General features: G+C 37.4%; 1 protein-coding gene and 1 non-coding gene across 3 annotated transcripts in view; both read left to right on the top strand.

Annotated features, from left to right (window-relative positions):
• The window catches only part of Thada (THADA, armadillo repeat containing), a 384,981-nt gene that overhangs the window by 43,976 nt on the left and 327,327 nt on the right, over positions 1 to 13,678 (top strand). For both annotated transcript variants that reach the window (XM_023711247.1, XM_023711248.1), the window contains 3 exons: positions 235 to 393; positions 1,793 to 1,950; positions 11,028 to 11,137. In XM_023711247.1, coding sequence (XP_023567015.1) covers positions 235 to 393; positions 1,793 to 1,950; positions 11,028 to 11,137 — 427 coding nt within the window. The remainder of the gene's footprint in view (positions 1 to 234; positions 394 to 1,792; positions 1,951 to 11,027; positions 11,138 to 13,678) is intronic.
• On the top strand, positions 886 to 1,018 carry LOC111815757. Its single transcript, XR_002820400.1, has one exon. It is a non-coding gene; the product is annotated as a small nucleolar RNA SNORA84 (small nucleolar RNA).

The following is a 13,678-nucleotide window of genomic DNA, read 5'->3' as shown; positions in this document are numbered from 1 at the left end:
TTTGAGGGTAGGCAGTGCGGATTAGCAAGGTGGAGCACTAATGGAACTCCCTAGGAGCCTGCAGTGGACCAAGGCCATCTGAAGGGCGGAAACTTTAATGAAGGAAAGTAAAATGAGAAGAGGTCCTTCACTTGTCCCAAGGAGCTGCTGGACTTTTGTCTGCCTTTCCCCTCTTACCTGTCTCTGCACGTGTTCTTACTAAGGATCTTTGATGCACTGTCATCTCTCCTTCAGAGTCAGCAAGCCGCCTACAGGTGATTCTCAATGAGATTCAGCCACGAGATACTAATGATTATTTCAACCAAGCCAAAATACTGAAAGAATGTGATAGCTTTGATTTGGAGGATTTGAATGTCAGCGTGTCAGATATTGATCCTTTTGCAGATATAAAAGGTAACATGTATAGAATTAGTACCCTAATCATTTTTTCCAGTGATGGGCTAGAATCCATAGCCTTGCACATGCTAGGCAGCACTGTACTGCTGAACTACACCCCAGTCTCAGTGTTTAAGTGACATAATACGACCTTTCACATAATGAACTAGAGGCTGCAGATCTGTGCAGAGCATTTCTAGAAAAGAAAGCTTTTTATTTTTATATACTCGTTTTGAGAATGATTTGGTTTTAGGAGTGAATTTATAATAAGGCTTTAGTCAGAAGATGATAAGCCCCTGTTCACCATATAAGGTGCTACAACAAAAAACCTTTGAGTGCCAAACATGCCTTGGTGGCCATGATGCAGTCCGTCCTCTTGCTGTGCTGTGGCGCATTGTCAGCCTTTGTGGTCACTATTAAAGTCAAGCAGCAGTTTCAAGGAAGCAAATCTTGTCACTCTGCAAATGATGAGCTGCTTTGTTGTACCCAGTCTCTAGAATTTGTCTCCTTGCTCTGTGGTTGCTGGAGGCTGTTGTTTAGGTACAGCACTCCAGTGGGTACAGTGGGCCATAGCAACCTTGTGATTTATGCATGGCATCTGTGTTTCCTCAGCAGCTGCCATAGCCTGGTCACTGATACATGGGAAAAAAATAAAAATAAAAAAAATAGAATTTGTATAATTAACCTCATCTATCTTATTCTTAAGTTTCCTGCAGTATTGTAAAAAGTATAATCAAAACCAGGAATTTTTAGTAGTTACACATTCTGTGTTCTCCACTAGATGGGGATATTGTCCTGCAAAAACTTATCTTTGCATGCTTTTTTTTTTTTTTTTTGTGGTGCAGGGTCTCACTACACAGCTTGGACTCGTAGTGATTCTCCTGTATTCTGCCTCCCCAGTGCTGGGATTACAGGCATGTGCCATCATACCCAGACTCAGTTCCCAGCTCAGTGCCCCCAGGGGTGGAGATGGCACAGCATGTGGTGCTAGGGATCAGACTCCAGCCCCTGTGCTTGCCTAAGTAGGTGCTTTAGCCCACTGAGCTATCTCACTGGCCCTGAGAAATACATTTTGTATAGTTATCCATGTAATACTTTATGAGTGCCAGAGGCATAATTTTTTTTATTAAATGTTGAAGCAATATTAGCCTTTTATTTTTTAATTTATTTTGAAAATAATAAATGGAAAACACTTAGCATGATTCCTCCTAAAAAAACAAAACAAAACAAAAACATGATTCCTCCTAATAGCACATGCTTGACAAATGTTAGCTTTTTTTTCTTCCTGAACAAGCAACATATGACAGATTGGTTTGTTCAGGCAGATTGTTCTTAAGGAAATTCTGAATTCACTAGTTCTAAGAAACCTGGGATATGAGTAATGAAGAGTGTTCAATTTTTTTTTTTTTTTTTTAAGGTAAAGAAAAAAAAACATGTGATGTCACGGCGCAGATGGTGCTGGTATGCTGCTGGAGAAGCATGAAGGAGGTGGCTTTACTCCTGGGCACCCTGTGCCAGCTTCTGCCCATGCAGTCCACGCCAGAATCTTCTGATGGATTACTGACAGTGGCACAGGTAATACAGATGTGTATTCCATTGGTATAACTTCTGGTCAAGGCATGCATGCCAAATTTTTATTTATAGCCCTGCTTTTAAAACGTTGTGAATTTTTGTTGAGTAAAAGCCTATAGATGTCAACTGAATAACATTCATGATGGTTTAGGATATTGGATCTTGCAGAGCATTTCACAACTGGCATTTTAAGAAATATTTTTCTGTAAATAACTAGACTTTACCTCATTTTCATTAGTTTCTATTTCTTTATTTACCATACATGCACTTAAATTTTAGTTAAAATTATTTAGGAAAACTAACAAATTTCTTAAGCTTTATAAAAGAATAAAAAATAACATTGTTTGATTATGGATCTCATGTTTCCCCACTACTTTGACAATAAAGCTGTGGTCACTTTGGTCTTTTTGGCTGACTTTTATTTGAAGACCACAAAGGTAGTTCACCATCTGGGACTGTTCAGGAGACTCAAGTACAGTGTTTACAAGCAATTAGCTCACCACAAGTATTTCATTTGGAAATATTTTAGATTTATTAGATTTCTGTTTTTAATTGATTCCCTCTTTCTTTCCATATGGTTTCAACAAATCCATTTCCCACAGTTTTTTAGCAAAGATGTATAACATGTAATTTTATTTTTAACCCTTTTCAAATAAAGATAATGTTCCCCCCAGGATGTAACAGCATTCAGGAATAAAACAAATATCGTAGTATGCTAATGCTGACTATTCCTGTAATAACCACGTAACGAGCTTCATGGAAATAATAATATTTTTATTTTCGCACCCTGTAGCTTATGTGCTTGCATCTGGTTAACAGCTGGGCTTGCGCTGTTGCAAGGCTGGGAAAGGAGAAGGGCAATGGTGAACAGTACGTTGTGGACATGTTGTGTTCCTTATTCCCTTCCAAGTCGAGTAGGCATTAGTGTCCTCAAGTAGGAGTCTTTACTGGTGACTGACTGTAGCGCCAGTGCCAACATCTTTGCTCAGGAATCCGGTCGCGATTAGTGATTAGTCCCCTGATGTGCACCATCTTGCCCCGAACTAAGCATGTGCTGGAGTTCCTGGCCTTCTCAGGTTTTTTTTCCCAAGGACAAGTTTAAAATATCTAGTTTTGGGTTTGTTTCATTATACTTTAAAAAATGAAAGAAAGCGTGTTTTTCTTTTACTGTAATTGAGAAAGACCTCAAAGCTGCTTATGAAAACTATTTTGCTGACAGCTTTCACATAGTATCTAAGGTTTATGGTTTTATGAATTTAATTTATGTGGGGTAACCTGAAGAGATGTTTATAAAAAAGCAATAATAGCAGTAACAAAAGATGGTTTTACTTAGTTTAAACTAATTCTTCCAGTGACTGCTTGCATAATTATAAAACAAACTGTATTTTTGTGAAGTCTTAGTTTGTATTCTAATGAGTTATAGACATTTTTCAGTACTGTTCACATGGTAACCTCACACACGTAGGTGTGAAAAGAAACTAACGACTGAATGAAGGATCAAAATATGTGATAGCTGTTCTAACATTGAAACCCTGCTCTCTGTGGGAAGCTTTACTCTTGATTATAGCTGATTTAAAGAAATACCTCAATGTAGGAACATTTAGTCCGTGAAAATCGAAAGCCATGAAGAAAGAGCTCAGTGTTACTTACATTATTACAGGATTTCTGCTTTAAACATAAAGCTTTGCTTCTTTGAATTAAAAATACTTCCACTCTCATGTCTTTAATACCTTTAAGAGTTAAATGTATAGACCTAGAAAAATGTAATTTACATTGTAATGGCTGGGCCACTTCTAAGTATACCCTCCCCTCCCGGACACAGTTGCCCTGGCAAAGCTAGGTGTGCTATGGCTGGTGGTGAAAGGACTGATGTGAGATTCGTGAGCATGACCACAGTAGACCTCGAGGCACTGAGGCAACTGAATTGTACCCTAGTTATTGTGGAAAATGTGAAAGTTGGACTTCATATTCCACACAGTAATGGCTATGAACCACTTTTGTATTAATGGAGCTAGGCAGTTCTTCATGTAGCCTAAAATACTGCTTTTGAGCCTCATTCTTTTCTGTATTCACCCTGCACATTTGTAAAAGCAATAAAATTCTGTTATAACTTATAATTTGATACCTTGACAGGGAAGTTTTGTTTTTGTAGCTTAGCAGTATCCTGGTTTTATGGACCTTTGTTGAACGAGTGGCCACTTAAGTCCTTTATACATGAGTATATTTTGTAACAAGCTGATAAGAAGTGAGATTACAATTTGGGAAATTTTGTTACTATGTGGAGACAAGAATGACTGATTTGAGCACTGTCCTTCCAAAGTGTTAAGAGCTGGAAAGGTGGTAGAGATGATATTCTCCAGCTACCTTGCCAAGAAAGAACTGAAGCCCCTGCTGTTGCTTGGTTGTGACAGCTCTGGAACAGGAACCTAGTTCCCTTCCTGGCTAGCCTGTGTCCACATGGCAAAGTGCTGCCTTTGTTCTGAGCTAATAAGATTTTTTTTTGCTAATATGATTTTTCTTTAAGATGAATTTTCTCAGGGCTGGGGAGATAGCTCAGTAGAATAAGTGCTTGCCTGGCAAGCACAAGAGCCTGAGTTCATTCTCTGGTTCCCCCCCGCCAAAAAAAAAAGGTGAATTTCTCTATTTCCAATGCCCAAGCAAAGTTTTGCAAGCAAACAAGACAGTAAGACAATTTGCTATTGAACCTTTAAATAAATGAGCCTTTCCTTAGATCACTTCTTGTGAAGCAAATTGTTCTCATCAGCTTCTGCAAGAGGAAAATATGTTCATTCCATGGTTTGTCAAACTTTTCTCCTGCACTGTAATCACATAATGAAAGGTTCTTTCATAATGTTCCTATGAAGAGTCAGAGATAAAACCAGCTTTGAGGGATGTAAGTGGACACTCTTCGTGAGTGAGCGAGCGAGCTGAGCATACACCCTTATCTCACAGCTTCCTGCCTAGTTGCTGTGTCTGGGTTTCAAGCTTCATATTTTGCTGAAACAGACATTTCCTAGATACATTTTGATGTTCCTCTTTCCCTGGGAACCTGATACCCAATGCCTGCTGATTTTTTTTTTTAAACAAATTTTTCTAACTGGAGCACCAGTTTATGCTTATGTATCTCCTCTGTTATTCCTAAATAGAAGCTGCCGGCTAAGTTTTTCCTATCTGCTTTCCCCTTCCTACTAATTATTGTCACAGAAACACATGAATAAAAATAATTACCAACCATTAGAAAAATGTCTACTTCAGATTCTGTTGTAACTTGCATGATACACACAGCTAGCTGGGATATGTTCTTCTGTGTCTGTCATTACTGGTTTGGATTCTTTTGTAATGGAGTACAAAAGGAATATATGTTTATTAGCATTCCTGAGTCTTAAAGAAATTGCCTTTTATATTTTATTCAAGTTTAATTTTTAGAAATTATTAAAAAGTACATTGAATTATACTAAACAGAAGTTGCCATTTTAAGGCTTTTACTTGGTATTGGGTATGAAACCACATCATTTAGTCACCTATTTATTTACTGTGGGAACATAAAGTTAATGTTGTTCTCTGACCTTAGAGAATTTAGAAATGTAATAGGGGGGACAAGACATTGTATAACTCAAGACTGATGGGCAATATCTGAAATCACTCATGGCTTAGATTTGCTAGAACACAAAGAATAAGCATTCTGGTAAGATGCAGTCTTACCAGAAGACTGTTACCTTTGTTGTTATTATCTGGGACAGTGGTGTTGAACCCATGGCACACGTGTTATTGTAGCTTTCTTTTAAGACAAGATGTGAATGTATGAGTTTTTGTTTTTTTTTTTTTTAAACTAACACCTCAGTATTCAGGTATAATTGCAGTGTTGGCACTTTGTGATAAATAAGTGGGTTTTGGGTAGCAGTTTGTATACTCAGCCTCTAACAGGTTTACTATCACTAATCTAGGAGAACAGCATTTAGGCTTTGAATAAATCCCAAATGGTTAATAAGGAGCCACTATATGTAGAATGCATGTTTGAAACATTTCTTAATATAGTGTCAACTTGGGGGGTACTGGAGATCAAACCTATGGGCATTCTTTATCACTGAGCTACATCTTTAGGTCCTTTTACTTACTTTTTAAAGATAGAGTGGCCAGGTGGTGCTTGAATTTATGACTTTCCTGCTTCAGTCTTTCAAAGTGCTGGGATTATAGATGTTTGCTGCCACAGCCAGCTAAAAGATTCCATGTAATTAGAATTAGAGACTCCTGGCTGTTGATATTCCGTCCCACTGTCATAAGCATCTCTCTCATAAAGTCAATTTAAATTAAGGTTTACAATACAAAGAAAATCCTAATTTGGAAGTTTATTGATTGCTATTTCATGCCAGGCACTCTACTAAATCTTAATACACACAGTCTCACTTATTTCTTACGATAGTAGATTCTAGGGTAAACCTCTTCACAGGTGGCGGAACCGTTGCTTAATTAGCCTATGAAACTAAGGTGGCTGAGTCAGATTCTGAAGGCAGCCTACTGGCTCCAGAGTCCTAGGTGCTAACCATAACACATGCCCTTCATAGAGATGTCTGCATTTAAATCCTCTTGGACTTATGTGGTTTATGAGTGGAATTAGCTCTATCTACCATATAGGTAAGAGGTATATTTTTGAAGAATGTATATTTGTCTTTTGTTAATTTTATGTTTAGGTGAGTATCTAGCTCCCCTAATTTGTGGCCCATTTACCTCTGGGAATTTACACCCTGCAAATCTATAAAGCATGTTAATTTGCTTATAAAAAACAAGTTTAATGAAAACTTAGAAGCAGGATATGCTAACTTGAAAAAGATAGTAATGAATTTAATTTTAAAAATAAAAATCAATGCTAGGATTTGGTTTTGCAGTTTTACTTTAATTCTTGTTTTTAAAAATCCTGAGATCCATATAATTTATATGTAAAAATATTTTGTAAAAACAGCATGTAAAAAGAAACCTTTTGGGAATTTTTTATAAATAGGAGCTCAGTGGTATCTAATGAAAGGCAACTGAGTTGGAATTTTCAGAAAACTTTTTCATTCAAGAATTACATTTGAAAATTCTGTTTCTGATTCTAACTGTTGTTACTAATTTTGCAAGTGGTCTGAGTCACGTCTGGTGGTGTCGGGGAGGGAAGGTGTTGCGGGGCCCTTCTCCATGCCACTGCGCACAGGCACACTGCATGTGCGCTGCTCTCCCGTTCAGTACTGTGCCATCCCTGCCTTGCACCTCCATCTTCCACACTTTGCTAGCTGGAGAACTGTAGGTCATTCATCCTGGTCTGCTAGAGCCAGTTTGTTTATACAGTGTCCTTTCCTGTAAAAAGACTCAGCAAAGTGGCTGGCAGGTAGTGGTTACTTAATAAATGTTTATTACTTCATTCTAGCCTTGAGCCCTTCGCATGCTAATTAACCTCTTCCATTTTGCCCTAACCAAGTTCTGTATGTGTATCTTGTTCAAGGTCAACACGTGGAAGTTTTTCTAATCCTAGTGCAGAAGACTTTAATATTGTGGAGCTTTTAGCCTCTGAAAGGACGCTGAATCCCAGCACATTGGTTTTCTCTTCTGGTCTGAACAGAAAGCCTCCCAAGGACAGAGTATCCCGTTTTCATCTTCACTGTCTGTCCCAGCACTAAGCCTCTGTGTACTTGGCAGGAGCCCAAAGATATACTTGTTGTCTGCTTAGTAGTAATTTTATATTCTACAAAGGCAGAACTTAATAAGCCTCTTTATTATTTATGTGAGTGTTTTTGGAGATTAAGTATGAAATAAATAAGGAAAAACTGCTTATGTCTCACTTCTGTCCTTAGAAGGTCACTGATTTCTGAGGCCAAGATTACGTAGAAGACCAACCACGAATGACACTTCTTAAGTCTAATTATATGCTGTTTGGTTTACACCTCTTTAAAGGGGGTTAAGATAAGGAAAGCAATGAAAATATGGTCTCTGCTTAAGAAGGTAGTTGTGAGCCATTTTAAGTCCGTGGAGGACTACTTTGCCAGTAACATTTGTTTTCCTGTTATATATATATATATATATATATATATATTTTTTTTTTTTTTTTTTTTTTTTTTTTTAATTTTTTTTAATTTTATTTTATTTTATTTTGGGGGGGGGACACAGGTGTTCTTGAGACAGGGTCTCACTATGCAGTTCAGACTGGCCTTGAGTCACGTTATAGCCCAGGCTGGTCTTGAACTTGCAGCAGTTTTCCTGCCTTTGCCTCCCAAGTGCTGGGGTTATAGGCATGTGACACTGTGCCCAGCTTTTCCCGAAGTACGGTTTAACATCTATGACATTTGGGGAGAGAATTAACTAAGGACGAGGTATACCTCCATGACTTCCAGTTTTTGTTTTCTTGGATGTGAAACACCTTAGGAACCTTTAATTTCTCTAATAATAGACTGGATAGATTATGATAATTTAATTAGTTTTTTTCTAGCCTTCATTTTGTGAGATTTTTGAGCTTCAGATCTATTTTCAGGTTGAAATCAGATTTAAACCTTGATAATTTTGTTCAAAATATGCTCTAGAATTACCATATTGAAAATAAAATAAGTCTTACTTTGAGTGTAGCTTTTGAACTTTTTTCTCATTGCTGGGACAAGATACCTGATGCTCAAAATTAAAGAAGGGAAGGTTTATTTAGCTCACAGTTTGTGGAATTTTCAGTCCATACTGAGCTGGTTCCAAGGCAGAGTGGCACATGGCAGAGAACAGCCATTCATGGTAGTGGTAAACAGCAAAGAGCAAATGGAGGAGCAGGGGCTGCAGCAGTTAGCAAGCCTCTCTCCCTTCCTTATATTGTATTCCTTATATTGTATCCCCCCAGGGCGAGTGTAGCACTCACACCCGTAATCCCAGCATTGGATCCTGAATTAATCACAAACTCTAGAAGCTTGCCCCAATGACTGCATGAGGCTCTGGGGGGACACCTAGACACATACCATAACAGACACCTAGTATCATGTTGTCTTTAAAAGAATTAAAGGTGGAATATTGAGATATGCTGAAATCATCAGATTTTAAAGTGTTAGTTTTTGTCCTGTTGTTCTGTGGCGCTAAGGATCAAACTCTGGACCTAACACATTAGGTAAGCACTGTAGCACTGAGCTATTTCCTTGGCCCTTTTATTTTTTGAGACAAGGTCTCTGAGTTTCCTTGACTGGCCTCAAACTTGGGATCCTTTTGCCTCAGTCTACCAGGAAGATAACATGTTAGAATTTCTAAAATTCCATTATAAACTACTTTTTTAGAAATCTCGTGTCTGATTCTTTTTTGTATGGATCACTTGTTATGTCTTTTATATCACATATACTTTGAGTGTGGGTACTTTCCCCCTACTTAGAACCCTAAACAAAGCTCATGGTGAATTGAGCAAATTGTGAACTTTCTGATTTATTAACTCATTTTAATGCAGCAACCTGCAAGGAAAGTATTGTTATTGTACCCAGTTTCCAGATGAGAAAACTGAGACAGTTGCCCATAGTCACTTAGTTCCTCCTCATACTACTTAGCATTTTTGGTGTATGCAGGTCGCTAATCTGTGCACTGTGCTGTGTTGAAAGGTGCTTTTAGGTAAGTGGCTCTGAGCTTTCTTGGGGCAGTTTGCCTTGTCACCACACTGTGATTTATGGGATGTGGATCAAAAGTAGCAAATGACAGCCCTCGTCCTGAGTTTTATACAGAACCTGAATTTTATGGAGCCAATAGCCACCAGATCTGAGAATATAAAGCCTAATCATACTAACCAGTTTTACAGCTCATGCTTTTCAGAATCATAGTTACAACTGTCAATTATGTTTTCTTTAAACTGTTGTGCTTAGGATTTTGTCTAATCTTGTATGGAGAAAGACAAAATACTGGAAAGTAATTGGGTGGCATTTTGATAAAATAGCACAGTTCTGACTCAGGGTGAGGCCTGCTCCACTGCTAGGAGTTCCTTTGTACTAAGTCCTCTGTTGCCATTCAGACTAGTGTGTCTCTGAAGGGTATCACTGGGAGCTGCTGCTCAATAGGGATGGAGTTTCTGTTCGGGAAGGTGAAAGCATTTTGTAGTTGGGTGGTATTGGCGGTTACACAATGGTGTTGGGGATGCACTTAGTGCTGCTAAACTCTATTCCAGAATACTTAGGCAGGGTGTGGTGACTCATGTTTGTCACTGCAGAATTCTGGAAGGCTGAGGCAGCCCAGCCTGGGCAAGTTAGCAACACAGCCAAACAGTGTCTCAAAATAAATTAATTAATTAATGATACTACTACTACTACTACTACTAATAAAAAGAATTAGGAAAGTAGTGCAATGCAAAGGCCCTGAGCTTCTTTGTGGGGATTCACTTTATATGCATTTATATTGCATATGGAAAAAAAGAAGAAAAGGGAGGGAAGGAGAGAGAAGGAAAGAGAGAAAGGAAAAAGAAAACAATTTTTGTCATGGGTATTATGCCATGATCAGAACAGAAACATGTATTTTTTAAAGTTTTTTTTTTTTCCTTTTTCTTTTCTTTCTTTATTTTTTGGTGGTACCAGGGATTGAATTCAGGACCTTGCACTTGCCAGGCAAGCAGTTATTCCACTGAGCTATCTCCCTGGCCCCCCCAAACAGAAACATTTTTTAAAAGAAAATGTAATTATTTAAGCCAAACCTATGTAAGTGTTACTACTATGTGTGATTTTATGTTGGTGTTGAATGACATGCACTGACACAGTGAGCTTATGCTTCTGGCCTAGGGAGACAGTGCTAGTGTGACGTTGAAGGTCTCTACACTGAGACTGTTTGGTTCATGTCCAGGCTGCACTGTTTACTTGCTGTGTGATCTTGGATAAGTCATACGCCTTTCTGGGCCCTGGTTTCCTGATTGTGGAACAGAGATAGTAATAATACTTTATTGTGTCATTATATTAAATGAAATAAGAATGCATGAGATACTACTTGTCACGTTAAGTGCTAGATGGACCGGCCACTAGACATAAATTCTAAACTACATTATTGGCATAAATACATCTATAAATGTAAACCTAAATTTATTTATTTATTTATTTATTTATTTATTTATTTATTTTTAGGTAAAAGAAATAGGAGATTACTTTAAACAACACCTTTTACAGTCCAGGCACAGAGGAGCATTTGAACTGGCTTATACAGGTTTTGTGAAACTCACTGAAATACTAAACAGGTAAAACAAATAACCTTTTGTGTAGGTTTCTAAAAGAATAAATGTATAAACCATGTGTTTGGAATAGAATGTAATTGTGTCTTTTGATGTTGAAAAGAATAAAGACTTGCTTGGCTGCAAGACTCCTGGAAGAAATGGTTTTCTTAGGTTTCATTGTATGATTTACTGCAGATGATTGAGTGAAATGTCCAAGATGCTGTCTCATTGAAAAGTGATTTGAAGCAAACTCAAAGATCTTGCTAAAAATAGCTTTGGAATTACTGTTTCTTTTCATTGAATGAAATGAGTGTTTTGTCTGTTTGAAAATTACTTGGCATTTAAAATAGATTGAACCCTGGAGATTTTGGATATATGTGTGTGTGTGTGTGTGTATGAGAAATATATATATTTTGGATATATATATATGAGAAATATATACATTATATATGTATATATATATATATATATATATATGTATGTATGAGAAAAACTTTAGGATTTTGTCTGTTATGTTGTAATTTAAAAAAAAAAAATAGCAAGTAGACCAAAAAGTATAAAAGATACTGCCCCAACCTGCAAAAATACTTAGGCAAATCTTATATATTTAACCAAATTATATTTTTTCATATTATATGTGCTGATAATTTCATTCATTTTTATTTTAGATTTTCTCCAAAGAGCTTGTGAAGAAACCTTAAATTAGTTAATGACTAAGTGTTCATGGCAAGTATTCTCTAAATAAAAGGTAGTATTTTCCAGGAAAACATTTCTGTTGCCTGGAAACTTTTTGACATGAAGCAGAGTTTTGCCAGCCTGTAGCTTCAGCAAACATTTTTTTTCAGGCTGCTAAGACATCTACTTGAGTATTTTTGAAACTTTTTTTGCCCCACTCGGTACAAACATTTATAAAATACCTTGGCAGTTATGGACTGCGCAGACTATCTTTACGTGATCTTTTTAAAATGCCCCGACGTTAAACTGCTGATCTTGAGAATATTTTTATCTTTGCAGTTCTTTGATTCCAGTGTAGACATGACTTAATGATTTTTTAAAATCAGTCAGTCTGTTTACCTGTTTATTGTAGTACTAGGGACTGAACTCAGGGCTTTTGCACAGAACTGTATCCTCGACCCTTCTTTAATTTTGAGGCAGAGTCTCACTATGTCACTACATTGCCCAGGCTGGCCTGGAACGTGTCATCCTTCTACCTCAGCCACCACACCTCACTGTGAATATGTACTATTTTTCTTATAGTGCAGCATACTGTATTCCCTTCAGCAGTTAACCCATACATACAGAATATTATCTGTATGCTTGGTACTATATTTGGTATGGAGAATATTATACTTTATAGAATATGATTCCCATAACCTTATGGGTTTCGGAAATAAGTAGGGATGAATTTCAAAATATTTAAAGAAGGTCTGCCATGGGTATTAACCAGATACCGCAGGCACTCAGGCACTTGGTATCTCCATAAGTGTGGATGTGTGTTAGCTGAATACCAGCCTGGAAAGTAAGAGCAATATACGTCACACAGCGAAAACACCATACTGCACTGAGTGAAGAAGGTAGCTCAGCGGTCGAGCCTTTGCCTAGCATGGGTTGAGGTCTTGAGTTCTCACCACCACTAAAAAATCTGCCAAATTTTGGATGAAAGTGACAAATCCTTTAACACCAGCAGAGGGAAAAATTAACAGGGTATGTCTTTGCTAGAGGTATGTCTAGTACCTGGAGGAACTAGAATTTGTGCTCATAATGATAAAGATTTAAATAAGTAGGAGAAAGAAGGCAATCTCTTTAAGTGTTCCCAAGTTGGAATCAGTAAGCCTGGCTTATTCGATGAATAAGTAAGTTGGCTTCCCTGCAGTGCTGCTGCTGGTGGTGTAGAGTTTGCAGGAAACACCATACAGTGGAGTAGAATGAAACCAAATTGTGGAGTGCATTGAAAGTATATTTGCTGTAATAAGGACAGAGAGAACCATCACGTTTTTGATCTGAAATAGACTTTAAGGAGCATCAAAAATAGAAAATGATACTCTCATTTTTAGTTCTATGTACATTCTCTTTATTGGTAATGAGACTGTACAAAAGTTAATATTCTTAATCTCTGATGTCGTCATCTCTAAAGAAAAGAATATTTCTTTACTGACAGATCTCTGGCTTTTGTTACATAATCAAATTAAATAGATATTTATGAAGACTTGTATCATAGAATATCTTACAAATGTAAAATATTATGAGATTGGTTTTGGTTGTGGGTTTTGTGAGTTAGGTTAGGTAGATTGTAATGATGGATTACAGCAAAGAGAGCCTGGATTCAGTCACTGCAATCCAGATCTCAGCTGAAGAGGGTTTCCTCTATGACAGTGGGTCTGGGAATGGAGATAAAGATGTCACATTTTAGTTAACATTTGACCTCATACAGTAGCAGCACCACACATGACATATGAAATGATCAGAAGGAAAGTTATAGACACATTTATTGCATTGCATGATTGTGTGTATCAGGAGTCTCAGGACGTGGCTCAGCTGGGTGATGTTTCTCTTTGAGTGACGTTT

The sequence above is a fragment of the Octodon degus genome, unplaced genomic scaffold (genome assembly GCF_000260255.1).
Source record: "Octodon degus isolate 3935 unplaced genomic scaffold, OctDeg1.0 scaffold00020, whole genome shotgun sequence".
Lineage (NCBI taxonomy): Eukaryota > Metazoa > Chordata > Mammalia > Rodentia > Octodontidae > Octodon > Octodon degus.
This window is presented reverse-complemented; position numbering and strand designations above follow the sequence as displayed.